We start from the raw sequence: 23,108 nt of genomic DNA on the forward strand, positions 1-23,108 counted from the left end.
TCCCCCAGCTCTGAAAGGCACAACTGAAGATCAGAGACCATGGCTGTAAATTTATATACACAGTTAACTTGGGAGTAAGCCCCATAGAAGGGACGCGGGTGGCGCTGTGGTCTAAACCACAGAGCCTAGGGCTTGCCGATCAGAAGGTCGGCAGTTTGAATCCCCACGACGGGATGAGCTTCCTTTGTTCAGTCGCAGCTCCTGCCCACCTAGCGGTTTGAAAGCACGTCAAGTGCAAGTAGATAAATAGGTACCACTCTGGTGGGAAGGTAAACGGCGTTTCCGTGTGCTGTCTGGTTCGCCAGAAGCAGCTTAGTCATGCTGGCCACATGACCCGGAAGCTGTATGCCGGCTCCCTCGGCCAGTAAAGCAAGATGAGCGCTGCAACCCCAGAGTCATCCGCGACTGGACCTAATGGTCAGGGGTACCTTTACCTTTAAGCCCCATAGAATGTAGTGGGACCTGCTTCTGTTAGCATACATGGGATTATAGTGAAAGGGCAGGAGCGTGGAATCTGACATTTTGGCATGGCTAGCAAGGCCAGCAAGAATTTGTTCTGTTTATGACCATAAAATATCTGGCAAGTTAGTCCAAAGGACAAACAGCTTGACTCCAAGTTTTTTCATAGCTAAACCGTTGATTATAGCTTTGTATTTCTGGCTAGCTGAAAAACAGTTACTCAGTTAATTAATTTTAATTTAGTTTTGATTTGTTATAAATTTGATAAGGAATAAAAATTGGCAAGAAAAGCTGTTACTCAATACCTGCATTCTTCTGCTGTTTTTTAAAGGAAAAAAACTTTTTCTTTTTTGGTTTAGACTTGCTGTTTCTTCTGGGACTCACCTCATCAGTGTGTATAGTAGCAGAGATTATAAAGAAGGTTGAAAGGAGCAGGGAGAAGCCCCAGAAACATGGTGGTTCTTCGTCTTTGCCGTCTTTTCTTGATGTATGATGCACATTGCATTCTTTCCGTTTGCAAAACTAGAAACTGCTGTCGTATGTAGGAGGAAGTTATCACGAGAAGATACAAGGGCTTTTGACAAGTCCCTCCTTTTCCCTGATGGATGAACACTGGCAATTTTTAAAGACTGGTGAATTCTAAATCTTCCAGCCAGGGGAGTAATAAACAATTATGCAACTTTGGTAATATTTTTTCCTCAAAGACAAAACTTTACTTTTCAGATTGTATGGAACTTTGTAAGTGTGTGAGAGGCTACTTTAAAAATAAAAAAGTCAAAAGTCTTGCCCACCTTTTGCTCTTAAGAGATATACATGTATAGAAATGTGTATTAGATATAAAGATTTTAGTTTTTATTTAAAGAAACCCTTTACTTTTATGACGGTGGTGGGACTTAACTATGAAATATTCAAGGCATTCCATCTGGTCTAGAGTGAGATACAAGAGTGCCATATTTTCAGATTCTGTATTTATTTACATTATCCTGCAATGTGTACCTTGTGCTTTTATTTTTTAGGTATGTTCTTTGCACAGGATGTGACCACTGTCGGATCACTGTCTTTTCTTCCTTTTTGTGATTGAAAAGCCTATAATTGCAATTTTGAAGTAAATGTCTGCTTTTCTTAAAATACGTGTGAATGTGTAACTTGGTATTTTAAATGAAGCTGGGTCACAAACTGAAAAATGATTTCTGAATTTTTTCGCTTCCACAGTGAGCTAGATCTTTTACTTGGCCAAATTTAACAACTTCCTGTTCTGCTGAACTAGGAACTCCTTGGATCAGTGAGGTTCCACAAATATTGGCTGTAAGTCCAAATATAGGCTCTGTATGTCCTGTCCTGCTTCAGCATTCCTGAGCCCAGATGAACTACATCCTAACATCAAGTTCAAGTCCATAAGTAGCTGAGCCTTTGATTTCTTTCCTCCCTTTAATAAGCAAGATGAGAACGTCTGTATTTCTGAGATGCACTTAGTTGATCTACTGTGTTCCCCATTTTAATGCATTTCATCCCTTTTTATTTTATTTCCCCATGGTTTCTTTATACTTTTTTTGTAATGCATTCAGTGTAATTTGATGCAAATGGAAAAAAAAACTTTATTTAAAAAGCTCGAATTCATCAATATTGGTATGCAACAAATCTTCACTGTTTTGTATGAAGGGTGGATCTGAATCACTTGTGAACTATGGTCAGGGTCTATGGTGTTTTGTGCTCAAACCAGGACTTTCTTGGCTTCCCAATCCCATCACAAACCCCCTGAGGGCCACCCTGAGCCGATTCAATAACAGCATGATAGGTTGGAGGGGGGGGGGGAATCACCAAACCTCATCACATGTGTTTGCATACCGTCTTTCCCCGAAAGTAAGACATCCCCCGAAAATAAGACCTACTTCCAGTTTTGCCTCTCGCTGTAATATAAGGCATCCTCCAAAAATTAAGACCTCCCCGATAACTTTGGTTTCCAGCCTGCTGCAAGTATTATGGGCTACTATTCCCTTCCACCACCCCCACTGATGACATTTTTGCAAGAAGATTTTGGCAGGTCACTTCCAAGGCCTTACTGACATGCTGTGTGCTTTTTGTTAATGATGAACTTTAGTGCACACAGCAGGTTGAATATATGTGTCCTTCAGTTCATACTTTCTGAGTGGTAGGATTAAAACATGGTTTCGTTTGTTTTAATGACTGCCTGTGCAAACTTAGACATTACGTTCTATTCAAATTGAACTCACAAGGATGTTGGGACTATCCACTATGTTTCATGAGACGTAATTAGTGTTGTCCTAGTATTCGAGGGAACAAATAAGAAGAGTGGGTTCTTATCCATAGCTTCTCTCTGTTTTTTAAAAAAATCTATTGGGGAAGGGGAATGAATCTCTCTTAAGAAATATCCCCTTGGAAATGCAGCCATATCTGCTGAAACTTGTCTAGCATAATTCTGATTTTGTCCTCGGACATTTGCCAGGTGTTAGGAAACTTTTATCAGGTATATTGTGAAATATTTGTAACACACTGGTAGAAGTGCCAAGAAAAGACCAGTCTGTGAAAAAACAAAACTGCAGATATTGTCCACATCAACGTATATAAAAAAATAATGGGGGGGGGGGAGAGGGAAAACAGGGAGTCAAAACATGAGTCTTGGAACTGCATGTAAAAACTATTGAGTGAGCAATGTCTATTTGTCAGCTTTCAGGGATTTGTCATTGGCCATAGAGGGGGAAGGGTAGAGTGAGGATTTGCATGTGCACAAAATGCACTGTAAAACCCCTAGTCACTCAGACTACTCACTGCAATAGTACTACTCAAAGGTAAGAAGACATTTCCTCCTGTAACTAAGACCAACCTTAACTGGCCAGCAAATCAAGCATAATAGCACCATAGGATTCCTGTCATTGTTTCTTGAAGATTCATTTTGAGAGAGGACTTCTGAAGTTTTCAATGTAAAGGACACACCGCCTCTTTCTAGTAAACTGGGCTTTCAGTTCTCCACCATTAATGCTTCAAATCTGTTGTTAATACTGCATGAAGGCAAAGTTTCCAACATGGCGCTTTCTCTTTTATCCAGCCCTTGATCAGTGGTTTGATTGTTCTTTTTCCTGCGCGATTTGGGTTTCTTCTTTTTCTGGAAGAAGTCTGGCGGTGCTATATCTTTCACTGTATGTATCATGTTGCTATAAAGCTGGTGCATTTTTGGAGATGCGCTGAGCAGGTTCTCTGGTGAGGAGGATGATTTAAGCTCATGATACAGTCTGTGCACCAGGGTCCCATTGTAGAGCCTGTCAAAAGACGGGAGGGAAAGTAGTTAGCATCTAGCGCAGCTTGGTGCTGTTGGTACAAGTTATTTTATGGTTTGAGAACTCAAGATGTGAAGGGTATCCTTTACGACATAAAAATGTATTTTAAGACTTTGTATTTGAAGCAGGTACTTAAAAGCACCCAGCCTCCTTTCTCTCCTAGTTTGATAATATTTTTAGAGGTCTTAAGAATCGCCTCGTATCATGGGGATGAAAAAAGCATAGAGGGAGTTTGGGGGCTGGTGGGGGAAAGTAGAGGAGAAAATTCAGTCGCATCTGCCACAGGACAACTTTCTTAAAGTGAGATGGCTGTAGGGACAAGGAGGAAGTCTGGCTGCGCAGAACAAATAGAGAATCTGGATGGAGGAGGCCAATCGTATAAAGAGCAGGCTTTTGGAGAGAGAAATCAGAAATTGCTGAACTAGGAAGGATGGAGGAAAGTCTATGATAAAGGATTTGATCTTGGCAAACCAAGAGCTGGTTTGATGAGGCAACTAGAACTGGCCTGGCTCCTTCCTGCCCAAAGTGGAAATACAGAGAGGGTGAGGTGGAGTGGCCATAATCAACATAGAATCGTGGAGTTGGAAGGGACCCTGGGGATCATCTAGTCCAACCCCCTGCAATGCAAAACATACAATTGTCCCATATAGGAATCAAACCTGCAACCTTGGTGGTGTCAGCAGCACACCGTTCACCACCTTGCTCACCTTATGCCTTGTCCAGTAAACTACCTTGAGAGAGTGCTTAGACTTGGGACTCAGCTACACAGCTGCAAATAAAACGTTTTAAATGTGTTGTAAAGTGCAATATAGAAATGTGACACTAGATGGCGATGGTGTGCTATGGCAAATTCAATGCATTTTTCGAAACGTTTTTTTAAAAAAGCGTTTTCTATGTGTGTGTAGATTCCACCTTGGTGTGTGGGTCTTGGGAGAGGCTAGGGAAGCCTTTCCCAACCCGGTACCCTCCAGATATTTTGAATTACAGTCCCCATCAGTCCCTGCCAACACAGCCGTCTAAAACAGGGCACCAAGTTGATGAAGCCTGGGCAAGGAATTCTGTTACTGTACCTCTTAGGCATTTGGGTAACAGATTCCTTAGCCAAGCTTACCAACATGGCCTTTAGTCTGGTGTTGGAGCCCCATCTCTCAGTCCTGGGAAATTTTAACATTCACTCCGAGGCTGCTTTGTTGGTGTAGCTCAGGACTGTAGAATCATGGGGCTCTTTTATGCATTTCTGCTCCTATATGTCAGGGTGGCTAACCTCTGGCCTTTTGGATTTTGCTGGACTAAAATCACCACCATTCCTGGCTTGGAAAAAAAGAAGTGGGAAAAGAGCAGCTGATTCAATTGGACTTGCAGCCTTGGGAACTCTTACCGTGTAAGATCTGGCTCAAGGAGAGGACTACAAAGGAGTTGGTTGAGATACAGTCCCATCTGAAGGCAGCACTGCCACTGGCAGAAAATGTGGGCAGCGTCTAATTCCATTGCTTCTTTCTGAGATGTGTCTTTTTTCCATTTCAAGAACTGTTCGTACACAATTTTATCGATCTCAATTGGTGGGCACTTGGGATCTGGACACGAATTGGGGGGGGGGAAGAGAAAATTCAGAATGTTTTGAGACATTTAAGCACAAATCCACGCATTGCTATTTGAAATATTTGAAACATAACCATCTCTGCCAAATAGTAGCCACGGCCTACTTGATAGCACCTTAAGCCTATTAAAATGTTAAGAGAAAGTGGGGTATAGATGTTGAAGGGCTGGACCTAGACCAAAGTGACCAGCATTGAAATCCCCACTCTGCCAGAAAGTCCACTGGGTGACCTTGGGACAGACACTGTCTTGCAGTCTAACCTACCTCACAGGGTTGTTGTGAGGAGGAAATGGAGGGGAAAGGGACCACGTTATAGCGCCTGGAGGTGCTTGGACCAGATCAGCGAGGCTGAGAGCTGGGGTGGGGTGTCTTGTTGTCTGAGCTGCCCAGGCTTGCGCCCTGGGGAGGGGGTCAAATTGGTGCTGCTAAAGCAATGGTCTGATTTCACCCCTGGAGGCGCACTCCATGGTCTCTTGAGACCAGTGGCGTAGCGTGGGTTGTCAGTACCCGGGGCAAGGCAAGTAATTTGTGCCCCATAACCCGTGGATTTGCGCCCCCTAACCTGTGGATTTGTGCCCCATAACCCTAACCCCCAGATGTTGCGCCTGGTGCGGCCGGCCCCCCCTGCACCCCCCACGCTACGCCACTGCTCGAGACAGATGGATGCCAGCCACAACCACCTTATACTGAGTTAGACCACTGGTCCATTTAGTTCAGCATTGTCTCCAGGGTTTCAGATTGCATCCTCTCGCAGCCCAACCTAGAGATGTCAGGGATTGAACCTGGACTCTCCTGCATGCAGAGCAGATCCCCTGGCCTTTCATGTAAAAGCCCCAGTGTGCAAATTAAGAAAACCGTCATTGGCAATGCCAGGACGAAAAAGAGGACTAAAGCTGAACCTACCTGGACTATGTATCGCTTTATCAAGTTCCCCAGCTACGACTCCAAGTAGTAAGGCTTTCGTGTGCTGTAACTTCGCTTTGGGTTCTGAATACTGCGTCCAGTAACAAGTCACGGCCAGAGGAAGCCGCAGGTGACAAGGAACTGGCTCCAGGATGCTGGCTGTCACTCCCAATGTCTCCAACAGAAGGATCAGGCGGTCTGCTAAGGGAACCTGTACATAAAGAAATGGCCAAGCCTTCGTGAAATTCCAACTGGATGTGAATCAGTTTGCAACTGGTGTGGGTCCAATTGGAACCACAGGGAGATCTCTGGATACCAGGCTGGCAATGGACATCTCCATCTGGCTGGCCCTTTCAGCTTTCTTAAGCAACTAAGGCAGAGGTTTTCAACCTTTTTGAGCCCACAGCTCTCTTGACCAACTGCATTCTTTCTGCAGCACCCCTGTGGGGGTCAGGAGCCCAGTTGTGTCACCCCTTGCCTGCAGAGCTGGCAGCCCCTCACCCCTTTTCGAACACCCTCCCTTGTGGAGTGTTCCCTCAGACTCATCTCATCTCTCCCCTCTCCTTGGGAGTCCTCTGGGCAGCCGCAGCTGCCCCCTGGTCTCTGAGCTGCCCCCTGAAGAGAGATGCCTCCTCACATTGCCCCACAGGGGCCTGGGAAGCACCACCAGGCAAGCCCCAGAGGCACCATTCGCCTGGGGAGCTTGTAGCCAGGGCTGCTGCAACAAACAGCTGTGCAAGCCTTTGGGAGGCAGAGATGTAAGAGGACCTAAGAGGAAGGGAGAGAAGGAAAGAGGGGCAGAGGCCAGTGTTGCCCACGGCACCCCTGACCATCAGGGGCCACGGCACACTGGTTGAAAACCACTGAGCTAGGCTAAAGAGCTTATTTATTGCATTGAAATCCCACCTTTTTCTCCAAGGAGTACATGGTTCACCCCTCCTCAGTTAATCCCTGCAACGACCCTATCAGGTAGGTTAAGAGGGTGTGACTGGCCTGAGAGGTCACCCAGGGAACTTCACGACTGAATGGTGATTTGAACCCTCATCTCCCAGGTCCTAGTCCGACACTCTTAAACACTACACCACTCTGGTTTCCTAGAGTAATTCTGCTATGGGACAGCTCTATAAATTACCGTACTTTTCACTCTATAGGACGCACTTTTCCCCCTCCAAAAATTAAGGGGAAATGTGTGCGCGTCCTATGGAGCGAATACAGGCTCCTTGGCTTCAGCGATAGCAACGCGAAGCCTCCGAAGCGCAGAGGGAGCGCTCCCTCCGCGCTCCGGAGGCTTTGCGTTGCTTTCGCTGAAGCCTGGAGAGCGAGAGGTGTCAGTGCGCACCGACCCCCCCCTCGCTCTCCAGGCTTCAGGGATAGCCGCCTGAAGCCTTCGGAGCGCAGCGCGAGTTCCTGCTACGTTCTGGAGGCTTCAGGTTCCTTTCACTGAAGCCAGGAGAGTCTTGCTCTCCCGGCAGGGAGAGGCTGCACATGGCTATGGCACGCGGGCTTCTTTAGCCCCGCGCAGCCTCTCCCTGCTGGAGGGGTTGCATGTGGCTATGGCATGGATCCCGCTCGCTGGATTGGCTTGTGCCATAGCCACGCGCAACCCCTCCAGCAGGGAGAGGCTGCACACAGCCTGTACGCTACTCTTTGGGGCTGAGGGGGAAATAAGATTTTTTTTTCTTGATTTCCCCCTCTAAAAACTAGGTGCGCCCTATGGTCCGGTGTGCCCTATGGAGCAAAAAATACAGTAACTAGGTAAATAAATATGGGGAAAGCTAAATGTCCCTTAGAGAAGGATCTGAATTATTTTTCTTGAAGCTTGAATTTGTTTTATTCTGGATCATTTTATTTGATGTTTTAATGTGTTGTCAACTGCGGCGAGATCTTTTCATTAAAATATGAAGTGGTAAAGAAATGAAATTAATAATAATAAGAAGTATATTTATTTATTTATTTTTAAAAAATGGTGCCTAGACATTCTGTGATGGTGACTGGAACCGAGGTATAAGATGCCATTTGGTGCTTCGCTTATCTGTCTGAGTTTCTAACACCGCTTAGGCTCCTGCTAACCATTAGGAATCTTATGCAGAGCTTTTGACAATTCAGCAAGCATTGCCCATGTATTTTCACATGTACCCAGCTATAAAGGCTGGAAAGCTTTCTTTTTAAATAAAAAATTGAAAGCTGATAGCCTCAAGAAGTTGGATTCTGTGCCCAACATCACATTATTTCCTTCCCCTCCCTACAGAACCGCAGTATTCAAACACTACTGATACGTTTGCTTTATGTCTGCCATTTTGAGCCATTTACCTCGCTTAACGTATTCAGAGAGTACTGGTCGCTACAAAAATGTCCGGACAACGCTGCCGCTTGGACGAACGATTTCTTGAGTGCTCTTTGTATTCTGTCAAATTCATGGAAAACGCGAGTGGGTGCTTTTCCCGAGGAGGTACTGACCGAACGCAGCGAACCGCCCAGAAGTAATCCATAGATGATTTGTCGAATTGGTAGAGATATGGCATTAGCACTAGGCCGTTGCATATTCTCTACCTGAACGTGGAGAATTGTTCGTTTTAATATCAGGGCATCACTGACGAATGGTGCTATAAGGCCTTTTGCTAACGCAGTAAGAATCCACGGAGGCAACTCCAATTTCTTGGCTTCCTCCGATTCATAAACTTCATTCTGGAAAAAATCTTTGAGATTGACACTGGATGGTTCGTATTCCTCCATAAAAGTACAGAGAAGCTGCCTTGTTTCCTCTTTGTCGTGCTTGTTAACATATTTCAGTACATTTTCTATAGCCTCAGCAGGATCAGCAAAGCGAGACAGCCAGTTCAGCAAGCCTTGAATGCGGACGTGCTTTCGACATTTCTGCCTGGAGCTTCCGACGGGAAGGCGTACCTTGCTAAAGAACATTTCTATAGCCGGCAGGTTAATATGGTCGTTGCCATTCATCACCGCAAAGAGAGGCAGGAGGGTTTTGTTCATATTGCTGAAATGGCCACAAAACCTCTCTAACGAGAAGCGCCGTGCTGGGATGTAGCAGTCTTGCGAGTCTTTGCAGGAGGCCAGGCTTCTCCACTGAAAGTAATTCAGAGGACAATAGCCGGCTTTCAGGTCGAAAATGCAAAAGTCGCTATCTAAAGTTAACACCGGGCAATTCAAGTGATTGGCTAATGACACAATGTCCCTGTCCGCTTCCGAAAAAGACTGGACGAAAGGCACTCGCAAGCTGGTCAAGATCTGCTTGAAGACTTCTCTAATGAGCAAAGGCAGTAGACTGCCGCCACCGCTGCCACAGGAGAGACAATAGGCTGACAGGATCCTCTCCCGAGCTCTTTCCTTGATGGTTGCAAGCTTTTTGTCAGACGCATCGCACCCTCCATCTAGCACGACGTACGGCCGGATGTTGCACAGAGTCAGCGTTTCAAAAAACTTGCGGGCGACATCTGCAAACGAATCGTAATCCCCTCCGCGCCGCATGTCCAGGTTGGAATCAAAGTAAAGGCGATGGTACAGGTTATTTCCGTCAATTACTATACTGGTGTCCCTCAACTGCAGGTCAACAAAGAACTCTCTATGTTCCCCTACGTAGCTCATTAATCCGTGGATGCCCATGCTGCCGGGCTGAAACGCCCCTGCTGAAACAAAAGAAGAAATTAGCCCTGCAGATGCAATGCAGTGCAATTCAAGGGGAAACAAGTAAAAAATCAAAACCTACTGTCGGGATTGTAACTGGCACCCTTTTCACCTGGATGATTAATTGGCAACCAATGACCCATCTGAACCTGATTTGGAGCCAGTGCAAATACAGTAGTACCTGAGGTTACATACGCTTCAGGTTACAGACTCCGCTAACCCAGAAATAGTGCTTCAGGTTAAGAACTTTGCTCAGGATAAGAACAGAAATCGTGCTCCGGCAGTTTGGGAGCAGCAGGAGGCCCCATTAGCTAAAGTGGTGCTTCAGGTTAAGAACAGTTTCAGGTTAAGAACGGACCTCCAGAACGAATTAAGTACTTAACCTGAGGTACCCCTGTAGATTAATTTGATGAACTTTCAAAATGTATCCATTTTACTTTTGAACCCATTCTTAACTAGGGTTGGGCGATATCGGGTGTTCAGCATCGTGATACATCCACCAGCTAAACGTCGCGCTATACTGATATATCACAATGTCTGAAATAAGGATGGAGCTATGTAGAGGCACTGGCTGGCTTCACGGTTTTCCCCGCATTGTGATTTTTGCATAGCGCATGCGCGCACACACACATCATGATTCACAATATATTGCTAGGTCAAAAATTACGAAACAGATACCATATGGACTTCAAACCGGTTTTGGAAGATGTATCGATATATTGCCCAGCCCTATTCTTAACCCATATAGCCCGTATAGTTAAAGCTATGGTTTTCCCAGTAGTGATGTATGGAAGTGAGAGCTGGACCATAAAGAAGGTTGATCGCCAAAGAATTGATGCTTTTGAATTATGGTGCTGGAGGAGACTCTTGAGAGTCCCATGGACTGCAAGAAGATCAAACCTCTCCATTCTTAAGGAAATTAGCCCTGAGTGCTCACTGGAAGGACAGATCCTGAAGCTGAGGCTCCAATACTTTGGCCACCTCATGAGAAGACTCCTTGGAAAAGACCCTGAAGTTGGGAAAGATGGATGGCAGAGGGAGAAGGGGATGACAGAGGTTGAGATGGTTGGACAGTGTTCTCGAAGCTACCGGCATGAGTTTGACCAAACTGCGGGAGACAGTGGAAGACAGGAGTGCCTGGCGTGCTCTGGTCCATGGGGTCACAAAGAGGTGGACACAACTAAACATCTAAACAACAACAAAAGTTGGACGATACCCAAAGGATCATCTAGTCCAACTCCTGTAATGCCAGCATCCTGCCCACAGCTGTCCCTGGGTGGGGTCGAACCCCCAGCCATCCTGTGCATGGGCGTAGCCAGGATTTTTGTTGGGGGGGGGCAGAACTTCAGTTTGCCATTTATTTTTATTTTAGCCCCCTTGGCTACGTCCATGTTCCTGTGTGTTTAAATACATGGACAGGCAGAAACTGGCTTATCTGAAATTGCAGAGAGCTGCATCTGTTGAATTTCCGTCTGCTGGGCAGCTTTGAAAGCGGGTGGGGGAACCTAGTTCCAGCAGCAGTAGCAGCAGCGACTTCTCTTCTTACCCACTTCCATAAAAACAGAGTTGGAAGGGATCCCGAGGGCTCTTTCTCGCGCAGCCCCTTGCAAAGCACGAAGCCGTCTCTCATCCAATTTGAAACCACACCGGACCCTGCTTAGCTTTAGCAAACGTGCCAGCAGTCCCGCGACGGAGGCGGGACAGCTCGACCTTACCTGCGTTGCGGGGGCGCTCCCAACAAACTCTCTCCCCCACCCCCAAGATATGAGGCCTGTGGAAGCGTCCGAGCCAGGGGGGGAAAGAGGGCGGGGCAAAGCAGCCCCGTTTCCCCGCCCAGGGAAAGCAGCGCGCCTTCGTCACGCGCTGCGCCGTCTCCTAGCGACGCGAGCCAAACACTCGCGCGGCGGGAGGTTTGTGAAGCCGACCGTACCAAGGAGCCAGGTGTGCGGAGGGGTGGGGTGGGAGGTACGCACCCACAGCGACTTTTATAGGGGGGGTCTCCCCTTTCCCCCCACCACCCCCGCAATTAATATTGGGCTCGCCTCTTCCGCTGAGTGAATGGACAAGGTAAACGAACGGCGCTTCCCCAGCCCCTCATTCCGCCTCACATTCCGGACGTCGCTCGATTTAAAGTATATATAATTAATATTTTTTTTTGGGGGGGGGGGAGAAAGGAGCCTCTCTCAAGATGGAGGGGAGCCGTTCAGGTAGGCCTGGCCGAGGCGCTCCGCCGCCCTGAGGAGCCGCTGGCGGCCAGCGCCGACGGCCCCACAGGATTGTGTGAGGGAGAAGTCGAGGCTTGTCCCTCGGTTGAGTTCCCGCCTAGGCCCTGCTCGCCGCCTCAGGTGATTCCGGCGGGTTGTTTTTTTTTTAGGAATTAGACCGTAACTCCTCCGGCCGCTCGAAAAGTTGCCTCAGGTGTTTTGCGTTTCAGTTCCGACAGGCCCGGCGTTATCCCTTTTTCCCCTTATTATTTTACTTTATTTATCGATTTTATATACTGCCCTATACAGGTGTGTGTGTGTGGGGGGGGGTGTCTCAGGGCGGTTCACAGAATAAAACCAAGGTATAAAACCACAAAATACATGATGAAAAACAAAACAACAACACTATAAGCTCCCCCCCCCATACACATTTTAAAAGGGGGAAAAAAATCCTTCCAGTAGCACCTTAGAGACCAACTAAGGTTGTTCTTCAGATACCAACATGGCTACCTACCTGTAACTATAACATTTTAAAAGGGTATAGGTCACAGGATGTAAATAAGATCAATCTCCTCTCTCATGAGTCTTGCCTTTAATTTCAAGTTGTATACCTCGAGGCAGGGCCTTTTCTGATTTTTATACACACACACCATATTTTTCCATGTATAAGACTGGTTTCCCCCCTAAAAAATTATGTCAAAAATTAGGGGGTGTCTTATACACAGATAGTGCCGAGGGTGGACTGGTGATTGGTTGTTGCCCCCAAAACAGGGGGTGTCTTATAGATGGGGGCATCTTATAGACAGGAAAATATATTTACAGTCGACTAAAGATTGTAAGCACTATATTGCTGATCAGTGCTATTTTTTCTCCAGAAAAAAAGGTGCAAGAACTAAGGTTGCCATATTTCAAAAAGTAAAGAACCAGGACACCCCAAAAGTTGCTGAACCCTGAAAGTGGCTGAGCTTTTTTTTTTTAGACAAACCAAAGTTTCTTTAGTAAAAGCTACAAGAATTTTTGAGGGTTTTGTTTGTTTGTTTGTTTGTTTTGCATGATTTAACCCCCGTTGCCAGTTTTCCAGGACATTTGCCCAGTGTCTGGAAAATAATCCAGGCTGCTGTTTTCGGAGGTGAATTCCAGAACATGTCCTGGAAAATCAGGGCGTATGGCAGCCCTACATGAACGCCTCCCCTGTTCTCTTATAATAGCAATGGCACCCAACTGAGAAGGGCCGAAACTGAGTTCCAGCTGAAAAAAAGCCCTGCTGATAACTGTGGGCCTGGTTATTATGGCTCCTTACTGTATGTTACAATCTGTATCTAGGTGGCTTTTGAATGATTAGAATCATAGAGTTGGAAGGGGTCCCAAGGGTCATCTAGTCCAACCCCCGAAATGCAGGACTCTTGCTCAACGTGGGGAGCAAACCGCCAATCCTGAGATTAAGTGTCTCATGCTCTCCCGACTGAACTATCCCAGGTGCCTATGCAGGCCAATGGCTAGAGCAAGTGAGAATCTTCTGGCATGAAGCTGACATGGCTGCAATATCAACCAATGTTTATTACGTCAAACAGCCAGCATATTTAAACCACAATTTCTGCCTAATTCTCTACATAAACAATAAAAATTATCGATCTGGGAGTTTAACAATCAATATGCTAATTAAGTGTACTTAAAATACACATCCAGAGGAATAAAACACAACAAAAGTTTAAAGGAGTAAGAGATTTAGCTAAGAACTGTAGCAGTTTATGACAATTTACATGGCTGCAATAAAGTGCACAGACACACATAGATCAGCCTGTACCTATGTGATTATAAAACTAATGTAGTGTTTGCATAGGATCATCCAAGCACTTCACATACCTTATAGCAGGGTAAGTGTGATCCTCTAAAGCAGGTATCTTCAGGCAGCCCTGTTTTGGAAAGCTTTTAATGTTTTATTTTTTAAAAATGTTTTATTGAAAGCTGCCCAGAGTGGCTGGGGCAACCCAATTACATGGGTGGGGTATTATTATTATTATTATTATTATTATTATTATTATTATTATTTCAGACCCAGGACCCACTTTTAGCCCAAACATGCATTTGAAGACCAATTTCTTAATCTTTTACCATATATTTGCATGGTGGCAGTGCTCCTAGAATCATAGAATCATAGAGTTGGAAGAGACCACAAGGGCCATCGAGTCCAACCCCCTGCCAAGCAGGAAACACCATCAGAGCACTCCTGACATTCCTGACTCCTGTTGTGACCCATCTTGGATCAGGACCAGAGGGTCCTGACCCACCAGTTGAAGACCAGGGCTATATAGGAAGGAGCTCCTCCTGCTGCATTACAACAGTCATGTAGCGTAGTTTGGTAGAATTACAAATGCTATACATGTCTGCTCAGAAGTAACCCCAACCAAATTTAATGAAACTTACTCCAAATTGTGTATAAGGTTGCAGCCACAGTTAACATAAAACTTTATGTCTTTACATTGAAAAGTGTGTAAAATGGGGGAGTTAAAAACTTCACCAGTGCTTTGTAGACTTTATTATGGCCTCTTTGGCTTATTGAGGCAAATGAAGAATTGTAGAAGCAGGAGATTTCGTAGCTGGCAGTCTCAGCAAAATACTTATACCATTGTTGTTATCCTCTTTTCTTGAAGGAGGGCTTGGAATTAGAAAGATGCTCATATTCTGTCTCATTTGAGTGTTTTCTTTTTGAAGCCAAGATCACCATTTATTTGTTCTATTGTGAACATCACTTTCAGTAATTAGAAGTTTGGCTGTATTTCATTAGGAAATCACACTGCCAAGTACAAGTCCTTGGCACAGGATGTGTCAGTATCTCAGCAGCTGGGTGTCAGAACAGTTTCACACACATGATGTTATTGTTACAAATTACAGATTCATATACCTCATTGAAGCTTGTGAACATTCTGAAGCTATAAAATGAAACTTGCTTGTTTAACAAACAACACAATTTAACAAACCATTTCTGCAGTAGTTGAAAAGCAACAACATAGCTCCACCAAAATGGCTAGGATCTTCTAGTGGATATCAGCCCTCAGAGTGATGATAAACAAAAGTGGGAATGCAATCCTATACACATTATGCTGAGGAGCCTTTATATGTAGAATTTCTGTCATGAAAATATTTACAGTACAGTGGTACCTCGGGGTAAGTACTTAATTCGTTCTGGAGGTCCGTTCTTAACCTGAAACTGTTCTTAACCTGAAGCACCACTTTAGCTAATGGGGCCTCCTGCTGCGCGGGTGGAGCATGATTTCTGTTCTCATCCTGAAGCAAAGTTCTTAACCTGAAGCACTATTTCTGGGTTAGTGGATTCTGTAACCTGAAGCGTATGTAACCTGAAGTGTATGTATCTTGAGGTACCACTGTATTTGTTAAATGTGCAATCCAACTCAAGATGAAAGAAAATTAAAAACAAATCTGTTAACAGTGGGATTTATGCAGGATTAGGTGAGCAGACGATTGCAATCAGAGGGAAAACCAGTCTGTCCTACATAGATGTTACTAACACAGATCTATATAGATACAAAAAGCTGGTAGACGTAAATATATTTACTAGCACTTAGGTTTTTCCACTTATGTCATTGATGTGTGTCTCAATAGACAAGGAACTGAAATAAAATAGAGTGAGATATTGGTGAGTAGGATAGCAACTGGGTCATAGCGAGGGGTGATTAAAAAAAACAAAAACACAAGAGAGGCTTGGCAAGCAGGAAATGGTAATCTGTACATACTGCAGCACCTTAAAAATTATTGAAATGTGACTAGTAGAAGAAGGGCAAGGAAGTGAAGCAGTGGAAGATGAATGAAATGGAACTAAGATTAAGTGGAAGAGTTTATACATAAGTGGGCTAGACACAAGACAGCTTGGCGTACTGGATTTCATACTTGCTACAAACATCGAAGAATAATTTCAGTAGAGTGGATTGGCAATGCTGTAAGAGCTGCAAAATACTATCCAGCCAACTGCAAGAACAAATTTGAAATGCAAAATGCAGTTATTCCTTTTTAAAAAATATTACCATGCATTGTTTAATAACCACAGGGATCATCACTTTTCCCATCTTCCCTTCGTTGTCCAAGTTTAAAGGATTAGATCACAATTAATGCAGGTGAAAGTCAGCTAGCTGTATCACTGCTGAAATTTTCTTTTGGAACACTCACAACACTTGCTTGCATCTACTATGTGATTAAATTCTCTGCTCTGATTTCAGGAGGCACCTGTGATTCTCTGTACCCACTGAGAGAATTGCTTTTGGGGCAATGTAGAATCCTAGAATCGTACAGTTGGAAGGGACTCCAAGGGTCATCTAGTCCAACCCCCGCAGTGCAGAAATATCAGCCTGTAGGCAGGACACGATGCTTGTGGGACTCATAGGCATCCCAGCTGGCATCACTGCCATTTCATTATGTCCCAACCCATCATTGATATGTTTTGCTTTTGTGGCAGCAGCGAAGATTGTGAGGCATAGCACCTAAGAGAGAATTGTCCCTCTTAGGTCTACTGCTGAGATAATATAATGGAGAGGAGCTAGTCTAAGTCTCTGAAATATTCTGATGTAGAAATGAATTTATGAGGTACCATTGATACAGTATCAGCTTAAAGAAACTCTCCTCATATATTGACAGAAAAGTACTTAAACGAATTATAATCTACATCTTAGGTTTTCCCCACCTTGCAGGTGTCACTTGTGAATATTGCTTCAGTGACAGAGGACCGTTTAATTCTGCAGACTCATAAATACTGGCCTAGCACTCCTGTATGGAGCAATGTTGAGATTCCAAGAAGTTACTAAGCATGGTACTCCTCTTATGCCCATTTCTACTTGCTCAAAGACCTTGATTGCAGGAAGATACACTATTCAACAGAAACTTGGGCGTGGAAGCTTTGGAACTGTCTACTTGGTTTCTGACAAAAAAGCAAAAGAAGAAGAAGAACAATTGTAAGTGTTACATACGGTGAAATAACTTGTGTGTAGTTTTTTTTTAATCCTCTTACATATATCTGATTTGTTTACATCTTTAATTATTGTCTTCAAAGATAAATGAATGGATTAATGTTTGTCTGCATGGAGTGTTCAGCCTGTTTCCCCTAATGTTAAGCAGATGGAGATCTAAAATTGATTTAAAGCATAGGCCCTTCAGTTTGTTTTAGTTTCTTCCCCTACTTTCTCCTACTTTACTCAGTTCTTTTTCATTACTTCTGTTTTTTGTAGTTTTCAGAACTGAACCAAGCTGATTGTCCCAAAGCTAATTCATATGTATTTTGCAAATTCAGCTTTGTGTATCTGCTAGTCAGCTCCTAGCTGGTATTGTAATGCAGTTCTCTAATTGACAGGCAACAGCTACTGCAGCCTGTGAGGGAAAGGAGAAAACTCCTGTGACCTTAGCTTGGTACAATCAATGGGTTCTGAGCTGGTGGTGACTGACTTTAAAAGGGGTCACAGTGGATAGTTTGGTGAAAATGACCTTGTGTGCAACAGCTGTAAATAGAGCAAGTTTTAATGTATGGATCATTAGGAAAGGGGATTGAAAAGAAGGCTGTCAGTATTAAAATGGGTTCATATGAAACTGCGGTGTGACCACACTTGGAATACTGTGCATCTTTCTGGTTGGTACATCCCAAAAAGGTAGCATCAAAGGAGGTGCAGGAGAGGGCAAACAAAATTATCAGGGGGCTTCACCTATAAAGAAAGACCAGACAGTTGTGGTTTTTTAGTTTAGACAAAATGTGAGAAAGGGGGCAGGGCATGATAGTGTTGTATAAAACCATGCATGGTATGGAAAAGGGAGATAGAGAGTTTTTTCCCCTTCTCATAATACTAAATACTTAAAACTCGGGGTTAACCAATGAAACAGAATGGCAAGAGATGCAGGAATTCGACAAAATGAAGTTCTTCATGCAGCACGGAGTTAAGCTATGGAATTTCACTACTGCAACTTTTAGTGATGGTCACCATTTTAGATGGTTTTAAAATGAGGTTAGGCATATTCATGGAAGAGAAGTTATCAGTTTCTATCAATGTTGGTCCTACAGTCATATCAGGAGCAGCATGTAGAAAGAATGGCCAGTTTTGTCCTCATGTGCTCCTTGTGAGACCCAAGGTACATCTGATTGGCCATTTGAGAAACAGGATGCTAGACAAGATGCTCCTAGTGCAGTATGTTTAATCCAGCATCCTGTTGGTCTGACCTAGCAAAGCTTTTTCTTTTCTTTTGGCTCGTTTTACTGGCAGTAGCAGCCATATGCTGCACAATTAGAGTCAGATGAATTCGTTAATTTCAGAGATAATATATTATTCAGAAAAGGTGAAGCTGAGTATGCCCCCATTACTCTTCTTTTCATGTAGATTTAAATCCCTTAATCTATGACAATAATTCTTCATGTCCTTGAGCAAAGTACTTTTGGTTACCTTTTCACATATAGAACTTTGCAATTTAGTGATGTACCAGTTGGGGGAGCCAGTGTATAACTCATGCCACTATAAAGCACTCACTTCTCCCTGAGGATTTACAGTTGCTTTCACCAAAACTGAAAGTTAACCTCAGCTGCACGTTTTGGAAAAGAGAAGTTTATTTATAAATACAGCAGAAGGTATCACAATTTTCTGCATGGATGTGACATGCGTTTGAATATTTCTGCATCGATTTTTAATTATCTATTTTTAAAGGAGAGAACTTTTGTCTACCAAAATTAGTTTCAAGGAATGAGCTAAGAATTGTGGATCTTTAAGCATTCTGCTGCTTAAATGTCAAATTCTTACCACTGAGCAAAACTATTCTGGCTCAGAATTTTTTTTGCACAGTTCTGTTTCCAGCAGTATTTCTGCTGCAAAAGCCTTCCTCTTCTGTGATGCAAGTGCAGAGGTCAATAATGAGCTTCCAGGGTGTTATGCTGCCTTTCCTACTGGTCTTATTAAACCTCTCAGCAAGCCAAGAACTGCCTTTTTGTCTAATGTCTTGAACACATGCTTTGTTACTCAGTTTTGAAAAGAACACAATTTACTGTTACTACAATAGCTGTGACTTTTCAATACCTATTTTGTCATGTCCAGGTTGCTTCTAGGGTAGGTGCCTCATTACCCCAACTTTATTTATTTGAATTCGTATTGTTTAGTCATTACAACATGTGCACCCCACCAGCAACTAGTTAAAATTTATGAAGTACCTTAGGCTGTAGTCCTGCACCCACTTATCCAGGAGTAAGCACTGTTGAAACCAATGGAGCTTACTTCTGAGTAGACAGCAAAGTTGAATCTGTTGAGAACTTGCATTTTACCAGCAGAATAAGCTCATGTATACAAAAGGTATACATGGGATAATATGTCTGTCTGTACATCTTGGTGAGTGCCACAAACATTTCCCCCTTGTCATAATGAAGTTTATTCAGCTTCCCTGAATGGTTACATTTAGCATCATGCAGCAGATCTCAAAATAAAGCTGGAATTTGCAAAATCCCAAACGAACTTGAGGCCTGTTTGTGGTTTTCCAATGCTTTAGAGATAATTTATTAGAGCTGCACTGATTTAATGCTCTTTCCAAGATAACTATAGATATCTGGCACAGACTAGTTTGAGAATTACTGGTAACTGGAGGGTAAGAAGTTGGATAGCGGTTTGGCTATGCAGTCTCTATTCTTTTTTGTTGACAGCTCTGCTGGCGATCCTGCTTTTTTGTTCCCTTTCTGTGTTTGCTCTGCTACATTGCCTCCTGTTGCTGAGCTAGCACCCACTTTTGCTACTGGGCAGCACACAGTGCTACTCACTGGCTGATGGTCAAATCAGACAGAACAACTAAAAGACTTATTCGTTGCGTTTCTATCCCACCTTTTCCTTCAGGGAGCTCAAGGTGGTGTACATAGCTCCCTCCATCTTTAATCCCCACAGTTGGCTCGTGTTCTGACCCTGTATGGACTTCCACAGAAACAGCCAATGAATATTGTGTGGGAAGGGTGCAGTGAGCCGCTCTGTGGGATGCAGTACATTCACATGATTGTTTCTTCTTCCCATTTAATGATTCCGGGCCATTGGCCAGGAGTCCCTGCCTGAAGTTCATTAGGAAGACCTGAAATCTGCTGCCCAACCGTTATAGGCTGTTCATGCGGTACCTAACACTCAAAACCTGTTTTAAAACTGTTAGCTAAATATTGATTTCTAGCCTCTCTGGCGCTTTATTTTTGAGATTTGTGGAGCAAATCACATTGGCACTTTGCAAACACTGTGTATGGCTCCAGGCCCATGCTTTTCTTACATTTCATTTTAATTTTGGCTCATGTTGTTGTCCCTGTGCTAACATGTCACTCAGTTCCTAGATCAACAGAAAGTTCTGTTCTCTATGAATGCTGAATTTGTACAACTTCACTCCATACACATCTATAAACCATTAGACTCTTCAATACATTATCTTCCTATAAGAATGATATATAAAACAATGTTTTGAAGCAGAATTGTGAATTTGGTGGGTTTTGCTTCTGTGGTAAGAAATCGGATAAAATTAACAAGATGTCTAGAACTGTTTTTGGGTGGCAACATGTAGTGTTACAGAAAATTATTTAAATAGGTGTGCATTTTGCTGTTTTGCATAATTTATTTGGCTTTTCCTAGCCAGGCAGGATAAATTAAGAACTACTGCCAGAGCAATGCTGCTTTACAAACCTGCCTACTTGAAGCCCTGCTCTCAAACCTTTTGTTTCCCCAGACTGCTGTGTTTTCAAACTAGAAGATCTAGCAACTTACATTTTTGTTGTTTAAAACATTTAAAGCAGAGATGCTGAGGACCTGAATTCTATGCCACATGCAGAATGCTTGGTGGGTGCAGCCATAAACATTAAACCATACACAGGGAGAGCCATGAATACAGGAACCTAGGGGAGCAGCTCTTGTTGTGAGGCTACAATGTGGAGGAGATCAATACATGCCACCCTGAGCTTCTTGGAGGAGATGGGATGTAGGTAAGAAGTCAGGACATAGCTACACCTAGAACAAAACACAATCTCCCTATCGAACTGTGATTCTTTGAGGGGTATTGGGATACCAAACAGCTCCCTCTGCAAACTACAATTCCCACATTTTTTGTGGTGGAAACATAACCGTTAAACTGTTGCAAAACTGTTGTATGTTTGCAGTGTAACTACGTGTTTTGTCTTTGCTACATTCATAGTTTTTTGGGAGGGGTGTGCTAACCCCCCCCCTTATTTGTAGGGTTTCATTGCAACTGAACAAAATATTTTGAAGTCACTCAGTCACCATCACCACACAAATTAGATAATGCAGGAAGTTTGTGTACTGTTTACAAGAGAAAACCTTGTAACTTATTCTTAATGTCTTATAGCTCCTGGGTAGGAATGAAAACAACTTATTCATTAGAGAGGATCAAGGCATATAGCACCAATACAAGACAAAAAATAGTGCTGCTTGTAATATGTTATGATCCCGTAGTTTGCATCCTCCCTTTCTAATTATTTTTCAGTGCGCCCCATATTGTAATTGCATGTCACAAACATACCCAACTAAGTCAACATAAGGGTGGCGCTGTGGTCTAAACCACAGAGCCTAGGGCAGGGGTCTGCAACCCGCGGCTCCGGAGCCGCATGTGGCTCTTTTACATCTTTGCTGCGGCTCCGGGGCGGATACTAGCGAGGGGAGGAGGCGCATTGTGCGCCCCGACACTCCTCACTGTGGCGGGCGCTGTACTGGCTGTGACGTCGCATGGGGCGGTGCGTGCGTTAGTCACGCACCGTCCTGACGTCACCTTCCCGCCCGCTGTCATAACGTGGCTCCGGAGATATATTTGTTTTAAATGTCGCAATGGTTTTGCGGCTCCCAGTTGTTGTTTTTTCTTCGGAAATGGGTCCAAGTGGCTCTTTTTGTCTTAAAGGTTGCAGACCCCTGGCCTAGGGCTTGCCGATCGGAAGGTCAGCAGTTCGAATCCCTACGACGGGGTGAGCTTCCGTTGTTCGGTCCTAGCTCCTGGCCACCTAGCAGTTCGAAAGCACATCAAAGTGCAAGTAGATAAATAGGTACTGCTCTGGTGGGAAGGTAAACAACATTTCCGTGCGCTGCTCTGGTTTGCCAGAAGCGGCTTAGTCATGCTGGCCACATGACCTGGAAGCTGTCTGTGGACAAATGCCCGCTCCCTCAGCCTATAGAGTGAGATGAACGCATAATCCCAGAGTCGTTTGTGACTGGACCCAACAGTCAGGGGTACCTTTACCTTTACTTTTAAGTCAACATAACAGTATTGGGAAAGAAAGAAAAAATAGAGCGCACTGCGAGGAGAGGGAAAGGATGTTTGCAATCAGAAACAGCCAATTCTGTTCTTCCAGGGTAGACCACTTGTTTGGAAAAATAAATGATTAATTACCCTTTAACTCACATTAAATGCCAGTATAGCCTTTTCAGATGTCTTGCTGGGACTCCCTCCTCTCCCTATGGTATGTTACCACTTTGCATAGAGCAAGCAAAGAAAAACCCTCTCCATTAAATGTGCTGACAGGCCATTGTTACCTTATTAAACCAGACACTGGCTTTCCATACAAATGTCTCTCATCACAATTGCCTGTAACTCCTGGGAGTTTCCTTTCCTTCAACTCCCTTTTAAAGGCCACTTCCCCAATTAATATATATCTCCTTTTCTTTTTAAAAAACTTCTAATGCTTAAGTACCCAAGTCCTATTGAAGTGTGGCCACTGGAAGACGTTGTAGTCTTCTCTGGGTAACGAAAGTCCCCATCCGTTTCATAAAAAGGAGGCTGTTCTAAAGGCATGCACGACCAAGCAGCAGAAGTACACAGCGGGCAGTTGGGACTTGGACGCCATAAATATGCAAGAGGTGTTAATATGTCCCCTCGGTGGAAGTCGCATGCTGAGAAGCGCCAAGCACCCAGCACCGTTCCTGCATGTGGTAATGGTGGGGTGTCACCACCACTTCTGCCCCTGACTTGCATTATCCCATTAATCCCGACTCATGCTAGGATTCCTTGGAAACGGCGCAC

At 44.1% G+C, this 23,108-nt stretch overlaps 3 protein-coding genes across 16 annotated transcripts in view; 2 read left to right on the forward strand and 1 right to left on the reverse strand.

The window, feature by feature from the left end:
• Positions 1-1,587, forward strand: part of ATP2C1 (ATPase secretory pathway Ca2+ transporting 1) — a 68,857-nt gene extending 67,270 nt beyond the window's left edge. For all 7 annotated transcript variants that reach the window (XR_014517655.1, XM_083467907.1, XM_083467908.1 and 4 more), the window contains one exon: positions 819-1,587. Coding sequence is in view for 6 of the 7 variants with exons in the window: in XM_083467907.1 (XP_083324033.1) it covers positions 819-952 (134 nt within the window). In the remaining variant the exon portion in view is untranslated. The remainder of the gene's footprint in view (positions 1-818) is intronic.
• A 442-nt stretch (positions 1,588-2,029) lies between these two features.
• ASTE1 (asteroid homolog 1) lies at positions 2,030-11,733 on the reverse strand. Of its 4 annotated transcripts, none has more exons than XR_014517677.1 (6): positions 11,610-11,733; positions 8,563-9,896; positions 6,253-6,463; positions 5,131-5,326; positions 2,400-3,734; positions 2,030-2,307 (listed from the first exon to the last, which is right to left on the reverse strand). XR_014517677.1 is itself a non-coding variant. In XM_083468187.1 (5 exons), exons 2-5 carry the CDS (start codon positions 9,871-9,873, stop codon positions 3,437-3,439), a joined length of 2,016 nt encoding a protein of 671 aa, XP_083324313.1. In that variant the 5' UTR covers positions 9,874-9,893; positions 11,610-11,732; the 3' UTR covers positions 2,030-3,436. The 4 variants fall into 4 exon arrangements, 2 of the variants coding, with proteins under 2 accessions (XP_083324313.1, XP_083324314.1); XR_014517678.1 differs by having other exon boundaries at positions 8,563-9,893; positions 11,610-11,732; XM_083468187.1 differs by having other exon boundaries at positions 2,030-3,734; positions 8,563-9,893; positions 11,610-11,732.
• NEK11 (NIMA related kinase 11) overlaps positions 11,730-23,108 on the forward strand; it is an 82,386-nt gene continuing 71,007 nt past the window's right edge. The window contains exons 1-2 of one of the 5 annotated variants that reach the window (XM_083468212.1): positions 11,730-11,835; positions 16,799-17,059. In XM_083468212.1, the coding sequence (XP_083324338.1) occupies positions 16,887-17,059 (173 nt within the window). In that variant the 5' untranslated portion in view covers positions 11,730-11,835; positions 16,799-16,886. Of the gene's footprint in view, positions 12,027-12,156; positions 12,240-16,798; positions 17,060-23,108 lie in introns of those variants that run through there. The other 4 variants (XM_083468214.1, XM_083468211.1, XM_083468210.1 and 1 more) reach the window with 4 other exon arrangements.

This window comes from Podarcis liolepis (genome assembly GCF_965112155.1).
Source record: "Podarcis liolepis genome assembly, chromosome: 12".
In the NCBI taxonomy this organism is placed as follows: Eukaryota; Metazoa; Chordata; class Lepidosauria; order Squamata; family Lacertidae; genus Podarcis; species Podarcis liolepis.